Raw genomic sequence first — 16,630 nt, 5'->3', positions numbered from 1 at the left:
AAAAAAACTGTAGTGTTCCTTTAAATGAGCCACAAAGGTTGAGAATCGCCGGTCTCAGTCACAGTGATTCCCCAGTTTAATTCGATTAACCACACAGCGCTAACAGCAAACAATCTCCAGGAGGTGTGCACCACGTGGCTTTGTGAATGAGATTAGGGCGTTTAGCAGTGAGTGCACACAGCACAACACTGAGCACTAGCAGAACGGCAGTCCTCTGAGAGATGACCATGACTGCCAGACAGGAGAAACTGGGTAAGAGCTATTCTGACTGGGGTTTTTAGGGAGCCAAGATGGATGGAAGTGTATGGAGAGAGCCTTGGATATGCAGTATTGGCTTGTTATGTGTGTATTTTAAGACCTTTGCAGTCCTCATAACTGCTGTAGGTGGACATTTATAAAGATCTGTTTATAGCAAAAACAGTGCGCGAAGCATGTTTACTTGTTCAGTTTGTTTTGCGCTTAGTTCAGGCTATTAAACCAAAGTTTTTAAACGTTTTTGTCCATCTCTGTCTCTATTTCAGTTGACGCTGATGAGATTAAAAGACTAGGAAAGCGGTTTAAGAAACTCGACCTGGATAACTCGGGCTCTCTCAGCGTGGAGGAGTTCATGTCTCTGCCCGAACTGCAACAGAATCCGCTGGTGCAGCGAGTCATCGACATATTCGACACAGATGGAAACGGAGAAGTCGACTTTAAAGGTGTTTTCTGTTTACTCATTTAAACCTGGTTTGTTTAGTGTCATGATTGAGATGCTTTTGTTCAAACAGAGCTCTGCTGTGAAGATGTATTGTTCTTGACTGACCCAAAAGTTAGCATTATCCTGGCTTGATAAGGAAAAGAAACACAGTAGGGTCTGGATTATTGCGGAAAATAAACTCTGTCTGCCAATTAATGTGTGATTCTGATAGATTTTATCTGATAATCTTCAAAATTAGCACTGAATTTTGACTGGTCAAATGATTTCACCATAAGCATTTGATAACACACACACACACACACACACACACACACACACACACACACACACACACACACACACACACACACACACACACACACACACACATTTATTTATTTATTGCTCTGACAAACTAAATGATGACAAACCCCTTTAACATTTCACCTATAGACCCTTTTGAGGGATGTAAACAATAACATTGGTCCTGACATTTTTCCTGTGTTACATTTTAAATTTCCATAGCTTCTGAGAGTTCAAAAAGTACCACATATTGATAAATAATGTTACGATATCTGTTATAACATCAAGATATAATTGAATCGCTTCTTGTCACAGATATGAAATAGTCTGACAACAAGACGGAAATGATCATGAGCCAATAACATCACCACTTTGAAATGGTCTATAAAACATACTGGTATTTTTTCATGCAATTATTTTTTACTAGTATATTTTCCATTAAATCAGGGTTTTTGCAGGATCTTAAATTGCTAAAACTAAATTTTTGGCCCTAAAAGTCTTAAATTTACCGAAATATCGTGTCTTAAATAATTTTTAACAAGTGTTATTTTCTCTTTGTTTATGAAAAGATACACATTCAGGCCCAAAATCATCCAATCACCAGCAATCCATCTCAGTAGAACTTTTAAATGGTTTTATTTTTTACCTTTATTTAATAATATTGTTTAATTACCTTCCTTATAATAACATCCATTTAAAAGTTCTTCATTTATGGTAAAGACACTGACCTGGAAGACAGCTGTGCATATATTAAGCTTTGTTTTTGTTTTTTAAGAAATGTTATGCTGAGAAAAGTGCATCTATGAAACCAGAGTTTTCTTGTTTTGGTGCATTATTTTAAATATGAGGCTAGGAAAAAATTAAGTTAGAGTTTCTTTGCGAATATTAAAAAACTTTTCTTTTCCATTAGAAAAAAATCCTTAAATGATTATCCCTGTATAAGTCCTAAATTTTCATTGATGATGGCCTTAAAGTCTTAAATTTGACTTGCAGAAATTGTAGAAACCCTGTAATTAAATCAAAATAAATGCATAAATAAAATCTTTTCTATTAAATAGTAGTACTTGTTTATTTGATACTTGTACCCACTGATTTGATTCTAGTACTATTATTGCTACTATTTATTAGATACCAGGACTTATTAGACGGTAATGAATAAATACTAGTAACAATCTAAAATAAATGAGCATCTAATAAATACAAATAGCAAATAAACAAGTACTAGTATTTAATCTTAAATATGTACTATTAGCTAGATACTAGTGCACACATATTATGAGTAATTTTAGGTCATATTATAAGCTCTTTTTTTATAAGGCAGAGCTTTACTGCATGTCAAAAAAACAATGTTACCTTAACTTTAGCTTTTCCTCTGCTGTTTTCAAAGCAAGTGATATGCATTGTGTGTTATTTTTGTTCTGATAAACCAAAGCCTGAAATTTTTCCTCTGTGGAATTAAAAGAACTGTTATTTCCTTTAAGAAATGTAATATTAAACGTGCTTATTCTTACCCAGTTCAAGTTATTGTACAGGTACAGTGATGCTCTGTGCTTTAGCATGTGAGTGATAGCTTTCTGTCTTTTTCTTTCCCTCCTGCAGAGTTCATTGAAGGCGTTTCTCAGTTCAGTGTGAAGGGCGACAAGGAGCAGAAGCTCCGCTGTGAGTCTCTTTTGCTTTTCAATCTCACAAATTTACTCTGGTTTAGAGGTTTCTGCCTTTTAAAATCCACAAATCTCCAATTATGATCATCCCACATAAGGGACCACAGTAATTTAAAAGGGATCCATTCGGTTCTTTAGTAGTTTTAGTAGCTATTTAGTTTCTTACAATAGGTTATGTAATATTAAATATTATTACGTATTACAGTCTGTAAAAAACATGTTCTATAAGGGTCTAAAATATGATTTGGAAAATATTTAGTTTCTGTCTAGATATGTATATTTTCTATGCTGATATGGCAAGGATTTGTACTCTTAATTCTGGTGTAATATTAAAAGAACTTTACTGTCTCAGCAGGCTCAATGATATTGCGTAGTACTGTTTACTAGTTGAGGACTATTTTCTTTGAAGCTAGTTAATATCATTGCACTGGCTGCAGAAAAATAGCAACTTTTATAATTACAGCAATGGCAATACAGTATAATTAGAGTAGTTAATAGCATAAATAGAAAAATGATCAAAATTCTTTCTTTTTTTATTTAATTAAGTGACATGCTAGTGGTCTAATCAGATTCAGTGATTTATGCTAAGCTAAAAGTGCACCTGTCAGACCTGGAGATCGGCTGAATGGATTCAAAAAGGGTAAAACTCAAGCTGTTTACCTCTTAAGGGAGTTACAAAATGAGCCCATTTTTATTCTTTAAAGTGGAGTGTTTGTTTAAAGCCTCCTTTCCGCTGCACACGACAAGCAGCAGACCGGAAGTCATTTATTTCCAGTGGAGAGTAGTGTGGTGTTCCGATCATCTCCGTATGTGGAATATTCAGATCTGAATTGAGCTGCAGATGCGTTGAAATTTTTGACCTTCTGTGACTAGACTGTATGCTACAGGCCGACCGGATGTGATGTATTTCAGTGTTGTTTATGCGCGCCAGATGAGAAATAGTTTTATTGGTTATTGTTTATATCAGAAAAGTCTATATTTAAAAAAACATTTCCATTCATAAATAAGTAATAGAAATATTATTTTTTAATGTTCTTCACATTCCCTCCAATATTTTTTAGCAGTCTGTAAGTTTCTTGTATTCTGTCATTCAACCTTGGTGAATGCACGGCGAAAAATGGCTCTTGCTTTTGCACTCCTTTATTTCGGCCAGTGTGAGAACTTCATCTCTCCCATGGTGCACGACAGAACTAAAAATTCTGTGCGATTGCCACAAGGGGGCATATTCCGACAGTTGTGTCCAAATGTCGTGTGCAGTGGAAAGGCGGCTTTTGCAAAGTCCAGTCAGAGGGGCAAAGTCCAGTCATGTCAAAGACACTTTCATATTGAGGGTGCTTTCACACCTGCCTTATTTGGTTGGATTGAATCGCACTAGAGTTCGTTTTCCTTCTTGGTACGGTTCGTTTGGGCAGGTGAGAATGCAGCAATCGTACTCGAGTACGCACCAAAAGCGGACCTAAAAAGCGTACCGAGACATCCTCGAACAGGTGGTCTCAGTACGCTTTCAAACGAACCCTGGAGCGGTTTGTTTGTGGTGAGAATATGAGCCGAACTAAAACAGGCCCAATCACAAAAAGTACTGCGCCTTTTGGACTAATCCAGCTGCCGTAGGCCGATGCGCTGTGCATCATGGGATATGGAGGAAAAATATTTGTTGACAGCCTTTTACCAACAGAGAGAGAGAGGGGAAAACATTACCTGATGGATTGTTGGTAATATTTCCGCAAGATGACCATGTCGCAGTTTAGCTAAATTAATTCACGCCTCATCGAGTGACGAGCGATGCATTAAAACATTGTTTTCCAGCAGTGCTTTATTCTGGAAATGTATGGTTTGTCTAAAGCAGGCATATAATCAGTCAGCGCAGTCGTCCCTCCTTAGTAAAAAGCTACATTTTGTGTCTGCCGCTTTGTTTACTTGCGGGAGTTCATTGGCATTTTCCCGCACGTGAATTCTGACCATTCGATTGGCAGTTTAGGAAATATGTTCAACAACATCTGGCCAATGAGAGATGAGGATTTTGTCAGATGACTGCATTTTGGTTTGTTTTAACTGGTTCAGATCAAAGCCAGCAGTGTGGTGTGAAAACGACCCAAAGACGGCAGAAAATGCAACAATGTATCATTTATTTCCCTTGGTCCGGACCAAATGAAGCGAACTACAGATGTGAAAGCACCCTGAGACACTGCTTATTAATTTCCCAAAACAAATGATGTGTCGATGCGTTTTGTTTTATTTGCTTCATACAGTAGACCAAAACTATTCTTTTTTAAACACTGTGACATTGCTGTAAACATGTTAGACAATCCTGAAAGCTGGTAAACCTGACAAAATGCAACCCCTTTTAATAGTGTTTCATTCATTTACGAATTTGCGATTATGTTTTACCGGAGTGATCCTGTGTGTTTTATAGCCTTGGCAAGGGACTCTCAAGATCAAAGCAATCACCACCCACTCCCATTAGAAAAAAGTGGGCTCGCCCAAAGGCTACAGTATAGTTTGAAGACTGGGTAAAGTGTTATATGAACAATCTGAATGACTGCTCGGCTTTTTCACTTGTTTTTGCAGTTGCGTTCAGGATTTACGACATGGACAAAGATGGCTACATCTCCAACGGCGAGCTGTTCCAGGTGCTGAAGATGATGGTGGGGAATAACCTGAAGGACACTCAACTGCAGCAGATCGTCGACAAAACCATCATCAACGCAGACAAGGACGGTGACGGCAGGATATCCTTCGAGGAGTTCTGCGCTGTGAGTCTCGTTTCAGTCACAACAAACATCTGACACTTTCTGCTTTCAACACAAACTCATTTGAACCAGTCATGCATTACAATCAGGGTGTAAAATAAACACTCCAGGTGCCGAATTGTCAGTAAAAATCACTGTTGGCAAGTATATGCAAATTAGTTAGGTGGCTATTCTGAGTGCATGAGAATGCAATATTGTTGAGCTCATTTAACACATCTCAGAGGCTGCATCTGCTTGTTTCACTGTGAATTTAAACTTGAGCAGCGTATGATAACTGCATTTTCAGTGTCTTAGAGTGGTTTGTTTCACCGGGAAGTAATATATAAACTTCACCTCTACATGTGTAAAATTGAAACATGCTTCAGCCAGTGTTGGGCATCGTTACTTTTGAAAGTAATGCATTACAATGTTGAGTTACTGCCCAAAAAAGTAACTGGTTGTGTTACTTACTTACCTTTTATGGAAAGTAATGCTTGATGTTAATTTTGAGTTACTTCTGCATTACTTTTTAATACATGCTTGAGGCTTGATCTCTTTCAGAACTTTCAGGGTGTTTTTCTTTTTTTAAATAGAGGAGCTCAGCATTTAACCACATGCTGTATAACCTACAGCATCATTTAGCTTTTTAAAAAAATAGAATACTGTTACCTTCTGAGAACTTCCAGACGCTGTACATGCCGTACATACAGATCTACATACTTTTGTATTTTTGTCTTATTAGTTCAGTAAAATCACTGCTCATTCTTCTTCCATGTGTTCAGAATAATGAGAAATGTAAGGCTTTGCCATTTTGGTTTCTGTCTGTTCCTGCAGGGAGCTCATTCTTTCATTGAGTGTGATTCAACGTCATTACTCTAATTTTAATTCAGCAAACTATTTTTTAAAAGCCTCTTAATTGAGCTAAAAAAGTAACATTTTGAAAAAGTAACTCAAATATTATTGCTTAAATGCTTTACTGTTCTCGTTACTTAAAGTTTTATAATATTAACTAAAGTAATAAAGTAAAGTAATATTATTACGTAACTTGTGTTACTGTAATGTGTTACCCCCAACACTGGTGCCAGCTCAACTTTGTAGTGAGTTTATCAACACACTTCCCTGTGGTTTTCCACCAAAATAAAAGCTCTTTGCTCAACCATTGGAAAGTAAAGAAATAAAAAACTATGACACTTATTTTATTATATTTGCTATGCAAAATTTCTGAAGCATGTTGTTGCCCTTTGATTATCATGTGACACATTTTTATCTTGTGTATAACAGTTTTTGTTGTTGTTTACACCAATGACTTTGGTCATCTGATTAATTGTTTGTAATTTTTGACTTTACATTAGTGTTGTAATTTTACTGCTGCTATAGAATTATTTATCAAAAGTAAATCTTAAAGATTTAGATTTTTAAATTGTTTATTCATTGTTGTTGTCTTTATTATGGAAATGTGTAATTTCGAAAACATTAAAATAGCCATTGATAAACTTTAAACTCTAAACTAGCTCTCTCACTGCTGTTAAATAAAATAGTTAATTATGATTATCATTCATACATACATCATTTTCTTTTCAGCTTAGTTCCTTTATTAATCAGGGGTAGCCACAGCAGAATGAACCACCTACTTATTCAGCATATGCAGCGGATGCCCTTCCGGCCACAACCTATCATCGGGCAACACCCATGCACTCTAATTCACACACATACACTACGGACAATTTAGCTTACCCATTTATCCTATACCGCATGTCTTTGGACTTGTGGGGGAAACCGGAGCACCCTACACAGACACGAGGAGAACGGGCAAACTCCACACAGAAACGCCAACTGACCCAGCCGAGGCTCAAACCAGCGACCTTCTTGCTGTGAGGCGATTGTGCTACCCACTGCACCAACATGTTGCTTTGATTATCTCGTAATTATTATTGTTATTAAAATATATATAGGGTCACACGGCCGCTTAGTGGTTAGCACTGTTGCATGAAAAGTCGCTGGTTTGAGTCCTGGCTGGACCAGTTGGTATTCCTGTGTGGAGTTTGCATGTTCTGCCCATGTGTTTGTTTTCTCCAGGTGCTCTGGTTTCCCCCACAGTCCGAACACATGTGCTATTGGTGAATTGAATGAACTGATTTGGTCATAGTGTATGTGTGTAATTGAGTGTGTATGGGTGTTTCCCAGCACATGGTTGCACCCCAAAGGACATCCGCTGTGTAAAACAAATGCTGGAATAGTTGGCGGTTCATTCCGCTGTGTCATTTCAGTAAATATTAATAAAAAATACTATTTGCCGTTATATGTTTTTCCCTAATTCTCTTCTCACTTTAGGCATCTAGTGACTTATTGTTTTTTTTTCTGTATTTGTTTTTAGTTTTGGTATAATTGCTTTAGTTAGAATGTTGCACGATACAAATACAAATCAGTTATCCGCTTGTTAAATGTGACGTCACGCAAATCAGCTTCCAAACAACCTCAACAAATGGTAATAATAAACGTTTACAAAGTGATGAAATACTTTCGAAAATCAGTTTATATATCCATGCCTAAAATCAGACAGCCAGAAAGTGATGCATTGTTTTTATAAATTGTTAAAATACTGGTGTCTGTGATGCAGCAAGTTTTGTGTACAGCATGAAATCACTTTAATATGTGATATGACTAAACAGTGGTCATAAACAAATCTTTACTCAATTCAAACGAGTAGCAGCTTAAACCTGGAAACAGTATTTCATACGTCACGACTTAACAAGTTTGAATATTGCACATTTCTTTTCTTTTTTTGACTGTTCACTCTTTTCTCCTGCAGGTTGTTGGCGGTTTAGACATTCATAAAAAGATGGTGGTGGACGTGTGAGGAGACCAAACAGGCCCTTCACTGAACACCCTCTTTTTCACTTCTCCATTTCTGAGATTCAGCTCCAGATGTTCCGCTAACTCTCTCTCTCTCTCTCTCTATCGCTCTATTTTTTTACGTCCTCTCTTTTTCAATGAAAGTATTTCTCTGAATGATGCCTCGGTTTGCCCGTCTGTTCTCCCTGAGCCTCGTGACGCCTGCCATCCTAAGTGTTATAGAGCATGAGATTCTTCTGTCCACATTCTCGGGTATTAACGGACAGTCAGAGGGACGTTTTCTCTGTCAACTACCCAACGTTTTCAGTCTGGAGTGGAGAAGAGGAGTGTGTGTGTGTGTGTGCGCGTATGTGTATTTTCTTTCCAAAGGGGGGAATTTTTTTGTATTTATTTTGCTCCTGTCTTTTTTTAAAAGATGATCTAGGTCTACAGGGAATACGTGTATGTGAGCGATATTATATACTATATTATATATAAATACATGTGTGTGTGACTTGATTTCAGTGCAACACGCTTCAAGCATGAAGTGCCAATCGAAACCTAAACGTCAGGATTTAACAAGAGCTGCATAATGAAATCGCTGTCTGTCACAGGGGAGAGTTTATTAGCAAGCTAATTCATCATCTCCAAACTGTTTTTGGCTTGATGTATCGCAAATCCAATTCAGATTTTCTACTGAGAATGTGTGTGTATGTGAAAAACAAAAAAACGTGTGCTGTGGTGATATTGTCAGGGAGTTCACCTGCCGTCTTGCTTTGGAATATGCCGTAGATTAGGGTACAAAGCAAATATATTTGAAGTCGTGCACATATATATGTATGGTTTACTTTTAAGAATGGTGTTTTTGCGCAGGGGTTCAGGATCAGATCACACCACATAGTAATGTAAGATGGAAAAAGTGCCATCGATAAACTTTCTGAACTTTGTGTGTGTGTATTTTGGATTTAGTAACATTTTAACATCATAAACAATGAATTTACCTCTGAACAATGAGGATCCAGAATCCAGATGAACACCGTTTGCAGAAATTTACAGTTAATTTATTTCCAAATTGACTGCAGGCAGCATTGTGAAGATCTTAGTAGCTCATATTTGTATATTGGGGACTGAAGGACTGTGTGTTTTGTGGGCTCGGTTTTTTTTCTAAGCTTTAATTCGCATCGTTTTACCTGAGAAGAAACGGCGAAACGGATCTGACTGACCAGCGGTTGGTGTTTTTTCCTTCATCATTTCAAAGGTAGGATTCGATTGTTCAAAAAGGAGAGACCAAAGCAGGCGCTGAACAGACTCTCCGCCATATTTTGCTTTAAATGTGATTCTCCCGCGCAAACCGGCGTTTTGGCGCCAGCTGCTGCACGGTGACGGCGCTTGAATATGTCTATCCTGAAGACCTTCAATGAGGTCTTGTGAAGTGTGCTTGCATGTTACAGGAGGGTTTTTTAATTTTGTTGTGCATGTAGATCAGATTTTTTTTTTTTTTTTGGAAGGGAGGGGGGTTGATCTCTTGTTTACATATGAATCGTACTATTGAGATATAATCTGAATGACAGTTGCATATAATTATATGGACGTTGCCAAACTTTTGGTAATTGTTTAAATATGGAAATGATTTTAAATTCTTCACTACATTTATTCATATTATTATTATGAAAATAAAATGTGAGTTATTCTGGTGTCCGTCACTCCCAGCAAACTTAATTTGAGTTATTTTCATGTCCTCTTAAACTATTTTATTTTTCTCCATTTCCGTTCATGGTTTGGCTGAATTGTTTTGTACAGATCGTGTTTATTAATGCTCCTCTCGGTTCTATTTTGTAATTCTTTAGCTGGGAGGGTCAGACAGCCATCTGTATAACCGCTAATGGGTTTTTGGACAAAGGAAGCATACAAGTGAATGAAAACGTTTAGCTTTTCGGTTTAACGTTTTGTTTCTTTCTTTCATTTCTCTGCATGCTGCGTCATATGCTGTGAGAACCATTGAGATGTCATTCATGAAAATGCTAAATAAAATATTTGAGACTTGTACAAATGTGTTGTGTGTTTGCACCACAATCTAATAATACTTTTCCTTACCTTCTGAGTTCTTTTCACAACCAGTCAAAATGGCAGATTTTTATTTTTTATTCGTTTTTATGTTTCATATTTTACTTTTAAAAGTATTTTGTGTTAATTGACTTATGCGATATAGCTAGTCAACATTTGAAGAGGATCAAAAATTATTTTCCAAAACTAAGACAAGAATAAGTGTTGTTGAATAGTATTAGGATAACTTTGATGAAAGGGTTTGATTTACTTGAAATGTTGACTACACTGAAAAAAAAAATCCATATTTAGCTATTTATTTACAGCAGCTGGGGTGCTGGAAAAAAAAGTGAAATATTTTCTGTTAAATTACAGAAACTTAAATTGAAGGAAATTTCTGTAATTTAATCTGTTATTTTACGGTATATTTCTGTTTTTTAATAAGCGTTACTTTACGGTATATTTCTGTAATTTAATATCTGTTATTTTACGGTATATTTCTGTTTTTTAATAAGCGTTACTTTACGGTATATTTCTGTAATTTAATATCTGTTATTTTACGGTATATTTCTGTTTTTTAATAAGCGTTACTTTACGGTATATTTCTGTAATTTAATATCTGTTATTTTACGGTATATTTCTAATTTAATATCCTTTATTTTACAGTATATTTTTGTCATTTAATATCTGCTATTTTATGGTATATTTCTAATTTAATATGTTTTTTTATGGTATATTTCTGTAATTTAATATCCCTTATTTTACAGTATATTTGTGTTTTTTAATATGCTTTATATTACGGTATATTTGTGTCATTTAATATTCGTTATTTTAAGATATATTTCTAATGTAATTTCTGTTATTTTACTGTATATTTCTGTAATTTAATATGCGTTATTTTACAGTATATTTCTGTCATTTTATGTCTGTTATTTTACGGTATATTTCTGTAATTTAATATTTGTTATTTTAAGTTATATTTCTAATGTAATATCTGTTATTTTACGGTATATTTCTGTAATTTAATATGCGTTATTTTGTGGTATATTTCTGCAATTAATTTCTGTTATTTTACGGTTTATATTTTCGTAATTTAATATCCATTATTTCCCCAGCTGCCGGAAATAATCCGTAAAATTACTTTTTTTTTTCTTTTCTTTTTTTTTTTTTTTTTACAGTTTACTGTAGTTACAACTCATTTATTGCACTGTTAAAAAAAAGTGTTTAGATGAAATAAAAACATACAAGTAATTTAGGCTACATTGACTAAAATGACTTAACAGATAATGGTAAATTTGTTTAACTTAAAATATAGAACTGAAACATGTCAGAGTAACATACAAACAAACATTTAAGTTTCTAATCCCACATCAACACGGGGAGAACATGCAAACTCCACACAGAAATGCCAACTGACCCAGCCAGGGACTCAAACAAGCAACCTTCTTTCTTGCTGTGAGGCGTAGGTGCTAACCCCTGACCAACATATATTATCCATTATTATATGAAAATGCTTCCTTGGTTTACTAGTGTGAAAGTTTTCCTATTTGATTCTGTTAATTCTAACCAAACATAAACATTGCTACTGACGTCTTCCATCAGGAAATTACATTCAGGCGGGAAAACGCCACAACGACAACGTGCAAGTATCAGCAGAGGACGGAGAGATTTCAGTGATGTTTTGTGGTGTAAGTTTGTTTACGTTGCACACTTACATGTATTGTTTTAAAATAATAATATATGGGGGGGGGGTGTTAAGCAAATATCAAAATTAACTTTGATAGTTAGCATACACATGTCGGCTTATTTACTGTTACTTTGGTTCATTTTCATCTGCATAAACTATTGTTTTTAATATTGTAAACGACTGATCTTTATTTCTATATGTTTATCATCCAGTTTAGATAGAGCTAAGCATAATATTTTACGAGCATGTATCTATTAACGGAGTTTCCTTAAAATCCCTCAAGCTGTAGTTTATTTATTTACCACAAGATGTCGCTAAGAAACAACAAACAAACGCTCTGAGGAGGCAATCAAACGAGGACACCGCTGTTCATTTAACTGTGTGCCAAGGTTAGTTTACGTCTATGAAACTTTAAAACAACAGTTCTGTGTAGATTCTCGTTAAGTTTTTTAAATCACTCAACTACGTTAAAAGGGCCGTCGAGTTCACCAAAAATGAACACTTATGCATTATTTTGGTTATTCACCCTCAAGTGATTATACATCTTTATTGGATTCTTCTGTTGAAACCCAAAGAAGATATTTGGAAGAAAGCTGAAAACCTGTAAACCCGGACTTCCCCACAAATAACAGTTAATGGTTACGGCAACTTTCTTTAAAATAGTGTGTGTGTGTGTGTGTGTGTTCGTGTGTGTGTGTGTGTTCGTTCGTGTGTGTGTGTGTTCGTTCGTGTGTTCGTGTGTTCGTTCGTGTGTTCGTGTTCGTTCAGCAAAGAAATAACCTCAGATTTCTAAGAGGCTACGCTTACCCTAAAATCCTATTTCTTTTTTCAGTTTTATACACGATTGTATTCTGTTAACTAGACAAAAACAGTACAGTAACCATGGTCAATGAAGGACTGGGCTAAGACTGTACGGTGGACATGAGGGATATTTTAGCGGTCCTTTAGCATAAAGAAAAAACATCTAAACATTTTGAGTGCCTCCACAATGCTAAAGGGACGAGGCATTTTGGCACTGAAACACTTTAAACACTGACTGTTTAAATGAGAAGGAGATTTAGTTTGGACACATGAGGGAACTGTTTTGGAAAAGGTATGAGTTTTTGTAAGTGAGCTATGGTTTACTAAACTGTAACACTGTTTTGCCAAATGATCTTAGAATTTGAGAATCTAATTTCTGTTTCAAGAAAAGTCAAACCAATGGAGAAAAACTAACATCATGTTTAATAAATGTTACAGCTTATTCCAGAACATGGAGTAATCATTCATTTTCCTTCAGCTTAGTCCCTTTATTAATCAGGGGTCGCCACAGCGGAATGAACCACCAACTTTTTAAGCATATGCACAGTGGATGCCCTTCCAGCTGCAACCCGTCACTGTGAAACACCCATACACTCTCATTCATTACCCAATTCACCTATAGCGCATGTCTTTGGGCTGTGAGGGAAACCCACGCGAACGCGGAGAGAACATGCAAACTCAACACAGAAATAGCGACCTTCTTGCCAAACCAGTTTAAGTAACAAGTGAGATATTTTAGAGATTGTTGTAGCTTTTAAAGGCGAAGCAGTGGCGCAGTAGGTAGTGCTGTTGCCTCACAGCAAGAAGGTCGCTGGTTCGAACCTCGGCTCAGTTGGCGTTTCTGTGTGAAGTTTGCATGTTCTCCCTGCCTTCGCGTGGGTTTCCTCCGGGTGCTCCGGTTTCCCCCGCAGTTCAAAGACATGCGGTACAGGTGAATTGGGTAGGCTAAATTGTCCGGAGTGTAGTAGTGTGTGTGGATGTTTCCCAGAGATGGGTTGCAGCTGGAAGGGCATCCGCTGCATAAAAACTTGATGGATAAGTTGGTGGTTCATTCCGCTGTGGCGACCCCGGATTAATAAAGGGACTAAGCTGACAAGAAAATGAATGAATGAATGTAGCTGTTGACTTCCATGGTATTTTTCCCCTACTATAGATGTCAATCGACACCGTTTTTACAACATTATTCAAATTATCTTCTCTTTTGCGTAACAGAAAAATCAATAGTGAGTAAATTCATTTTAGGAGTGAACTGACCCTTGAAAATGAGGTGTAAGTATAAATAATAAATTAGTGTAAAATCTTCATCAATGTCACTTTACTGTTCTCTGGACATCATTAACACTTTCTAGATAATAATAATATCCTCACATAACATCCTAATATAATGATAAATCCTCACAAATGCAACCCACAGGACTCCACCAGTCCCACCTAATTATCTCAACCCAATTTAAGCCCAAGTGTAAATTTACAAGAGGCATTTTCCAACACGTCATTTTTTTTCCCCCTCACAGAAACTGAGTCCTGTATAGGATCTTTCTGCAGGAGAGATTGAAGATCAACCCTATCAGTCAGCATCAGGTGAAGCACAACAGACAAATTACAGCTATCTATCAATTACACACACACACACACACACACACACACACACACACTGAGAGACCTATTTCCTCACACACATGTGAATATACACCAGAGGACACTGATCCACTTCCAGAATCTGTGCCCTGGCAGGACAATAGTCTTGGCCCCGCAGGTTGGCTTTTCTCAGGCTCAGCGTCTGGGACGGCGGGCGATATTTTGTATCGGTGTCTGTACTGATTGGGAAGGGGAATAATTGATGAAAGTGAGAGAATCGAGAGGAGAGCGGGTTCAGCCGGAGTTCAGGTGTATTCTCAGGTGCACACGGCCCTGCTGATAAGCGTGTTTATCGAGGAGACAAAAGGACAGTGAGGATCCTGTTGCCTCTGTTTAAAGCTGTTCTCCGTCTCCGTTTGGAGTCGTCTGGACGCTCGGAGCAGAACAGCACAATACGGGGATACATGTGTAGAAATATCTGTTAGTTTCAGTATTTTCAGTTTAGCTATGGTTGTGAGTTGCATTATGGGATGTCGATCTCTGCTCTGTCAACTGTTGAAAGTTCAACTCTAGTGACTTTTATTGACAGTTTAGTAGTCTAAAATGATATAATGTGCAAGACATAATGTAAAGAGAAGTCTGTAAGATAACAGAAAATGTACTGGTGGAGTATTACAAGGTTTTTGTACCGTATACAACAGCAACCCAGACAATAAATCACTTTAAAGGGCACCTATGGTAAAAAATCTACTTTTCAAGCTGTTTGGACAGATCTGTGTGTTGGTATAGTGTATAGACCGTCATACTGGGGTGATATGAACACACCCAGTCCTTTTGTTTCAATTTAACTACAAAAAAAAGGGTCGGCCAATTGGAGCTGTTTTCAAATCGATCGCACCATTACGTAGGTGTGCGATTCCCCCGCCCACCAAATTGATTGACAGCTGCGCGCATTAACATGTTCTGGTAGTCACCTGTATATGTCAACAAGACCAGGCAGACATACGCAAAGCAACCGGGAATAAAAGCTCTGTTCTGTTCGCTAGGATCAGCAATCATCATCAAATGTGATTAAGAGTAAGTTTCACATGTTTAAAGTGTTTTAAAACAGAGTATGTGTGTACAATTATGAGAACAATTATAAAAGAAGACGTTTAATCCCGGTTTGTGGAAGTTAAATCAGGTTTATTTTGTACATTAGCATAACAGATATCCACACAGTACTTGAGGTTAGCCTTAACAAAGCTAAGCGCGCTCTGTCTGTCTGCCTGTGTGTGCGTGTGTGCGTGCGTGCGTGCGTGCGTGCGTGCGTGCGTGCGTGCGTGCGTGCGTGCGTGCGTGCGTGCGTGCGTGCGTGCGTGCGTGCGTGCGTGCGTGCGTGCGTGCGTGCGTGCGTCTGTCTGTCTGTCTGTCTGTCTGTCTGTCTGTCTGTCTGTCTGTCTGTCTGTCTGTCTGTCTGTCTGTCTGTCTGTCTGTCTGTCTGTCTGTCTGTCTGTCTGTCTGTCTGTCTGTCTGTCTGTCTGTCTGTCTCGCGCGCGTTAACTTTGTAACGATATTGTGTGTGACTCATCAATGCAACTTCACAATACTGATTAGTAAAGTTTAGTTCTTACTATAGTATTTCACAAACGCTAAGTGAGACCTTCTTCCTTTAAGTCTGTCTGTTGTCTGACGCAGCTGAAGGAGGAGGCATGTAGAAACAGTAGGCGGGCAGAACTCGGCTTAAAGGCGCAGTACGACAAAACCACCCCCTGCTGGAAATCAGTATATATACACATTCTAGAGACGCAAAAGACTTATATTAAATCTGAAAAAAGGGGTAACCTAGGTGCCCTTTAAACTAATAAAAGTGTCAATAAAAGACTCATTTTCCAGGTTAGATGTTGTTGGAAGAAAGATCAAGATCCCATAATGCAATTTAAAAGCATGAATAAACAGGTAAAAATAAAAACATGAATCACAAAATACTGAAAACTGCTAATATTCAGACATTTATTATAGTGTAGCCTTGAAAAAATTCAATATGGGGTGATGGCAATCCATGTTAAAGATAGACATATGCCTCTAGGGCTTGTGTTGGGGACAGAGTCGCCCATCCAGGAGGTTGTTATCGCAGAATAAACCCTGACATATTTATTGTGGGGAAAAAAGGAATTTATTTTACTTTTGTGTCTTTATTTTTTATTAGGAAAATGCTTAGACTATCAACAGAGTAATCAATCTTTCTCTTTTTTATTACATTACATATTGACCAGACAAACTTCCTCTTTTTTACTGTGCTGCATACTTTTTAGAAAAACTGCTGACAAGGGGAAAAGCA

At 37.2% G+C, this 16,630-nt stretch overlaps 1 protein-coding gene across 4 annotated transcripts in view; it reads left to right on the top strand.

The window, feature by feature from the left end:
• Nucleotides 1-10,251, top strand: part of ppp3r1b (protein phosphatase 3 (formerly 2B), regulatory s1ubunit B, alpha isoform, b) — a 33,629-nt gene extending 23,378 nt beyond the window's left edge. The window contains exons 1-5 of one of the 4 annotated variants that reach the window (XM_087235575.1): nucleotides 53-252; nucleotides 522-698; nucleotides 2,579-2,638; nucleotides 5,209-5,393; nucleotides 8,179-10,251. In XM_087235575.1, the coding sequence (XP_087091701.1) occupies nucleotides 222-252; nucleotides 522-698; nucleotides 2,579-2,638; nucleotides 5,209-5,393; nucleotides 8,179-8,226 (501 nt within the window). In that variant the 5' untranslated portion in view covers nucleotides 53-221 and the 3' untranslated portion in view covers nucleotides 8,227-10,251. 4 annotated transcript variants of the gene reach the window in all.
• Nucleotides 10,252-16,630: the final 6,379 nt, after the last annotated feature.

The sequence above is a fragment of the Danio rerio genome, chromosome 1, assembly GCF_052040795.2.
Source record: "Danio rerio strain M-AB ecotype USA chromosome 1, GRCz13ab, whole genome shotgun sequence".
Lineage (NCBI taxonomy): Eukaryota > Metazoa > Chordata > Actinopteri > Cypriniformes > Danionidae > Danio > Danio rerio.
Note: the sequence above shows the minus strand (reverse complement) of the source record. Positions and strands in the feature narration are given on the sequence as shown.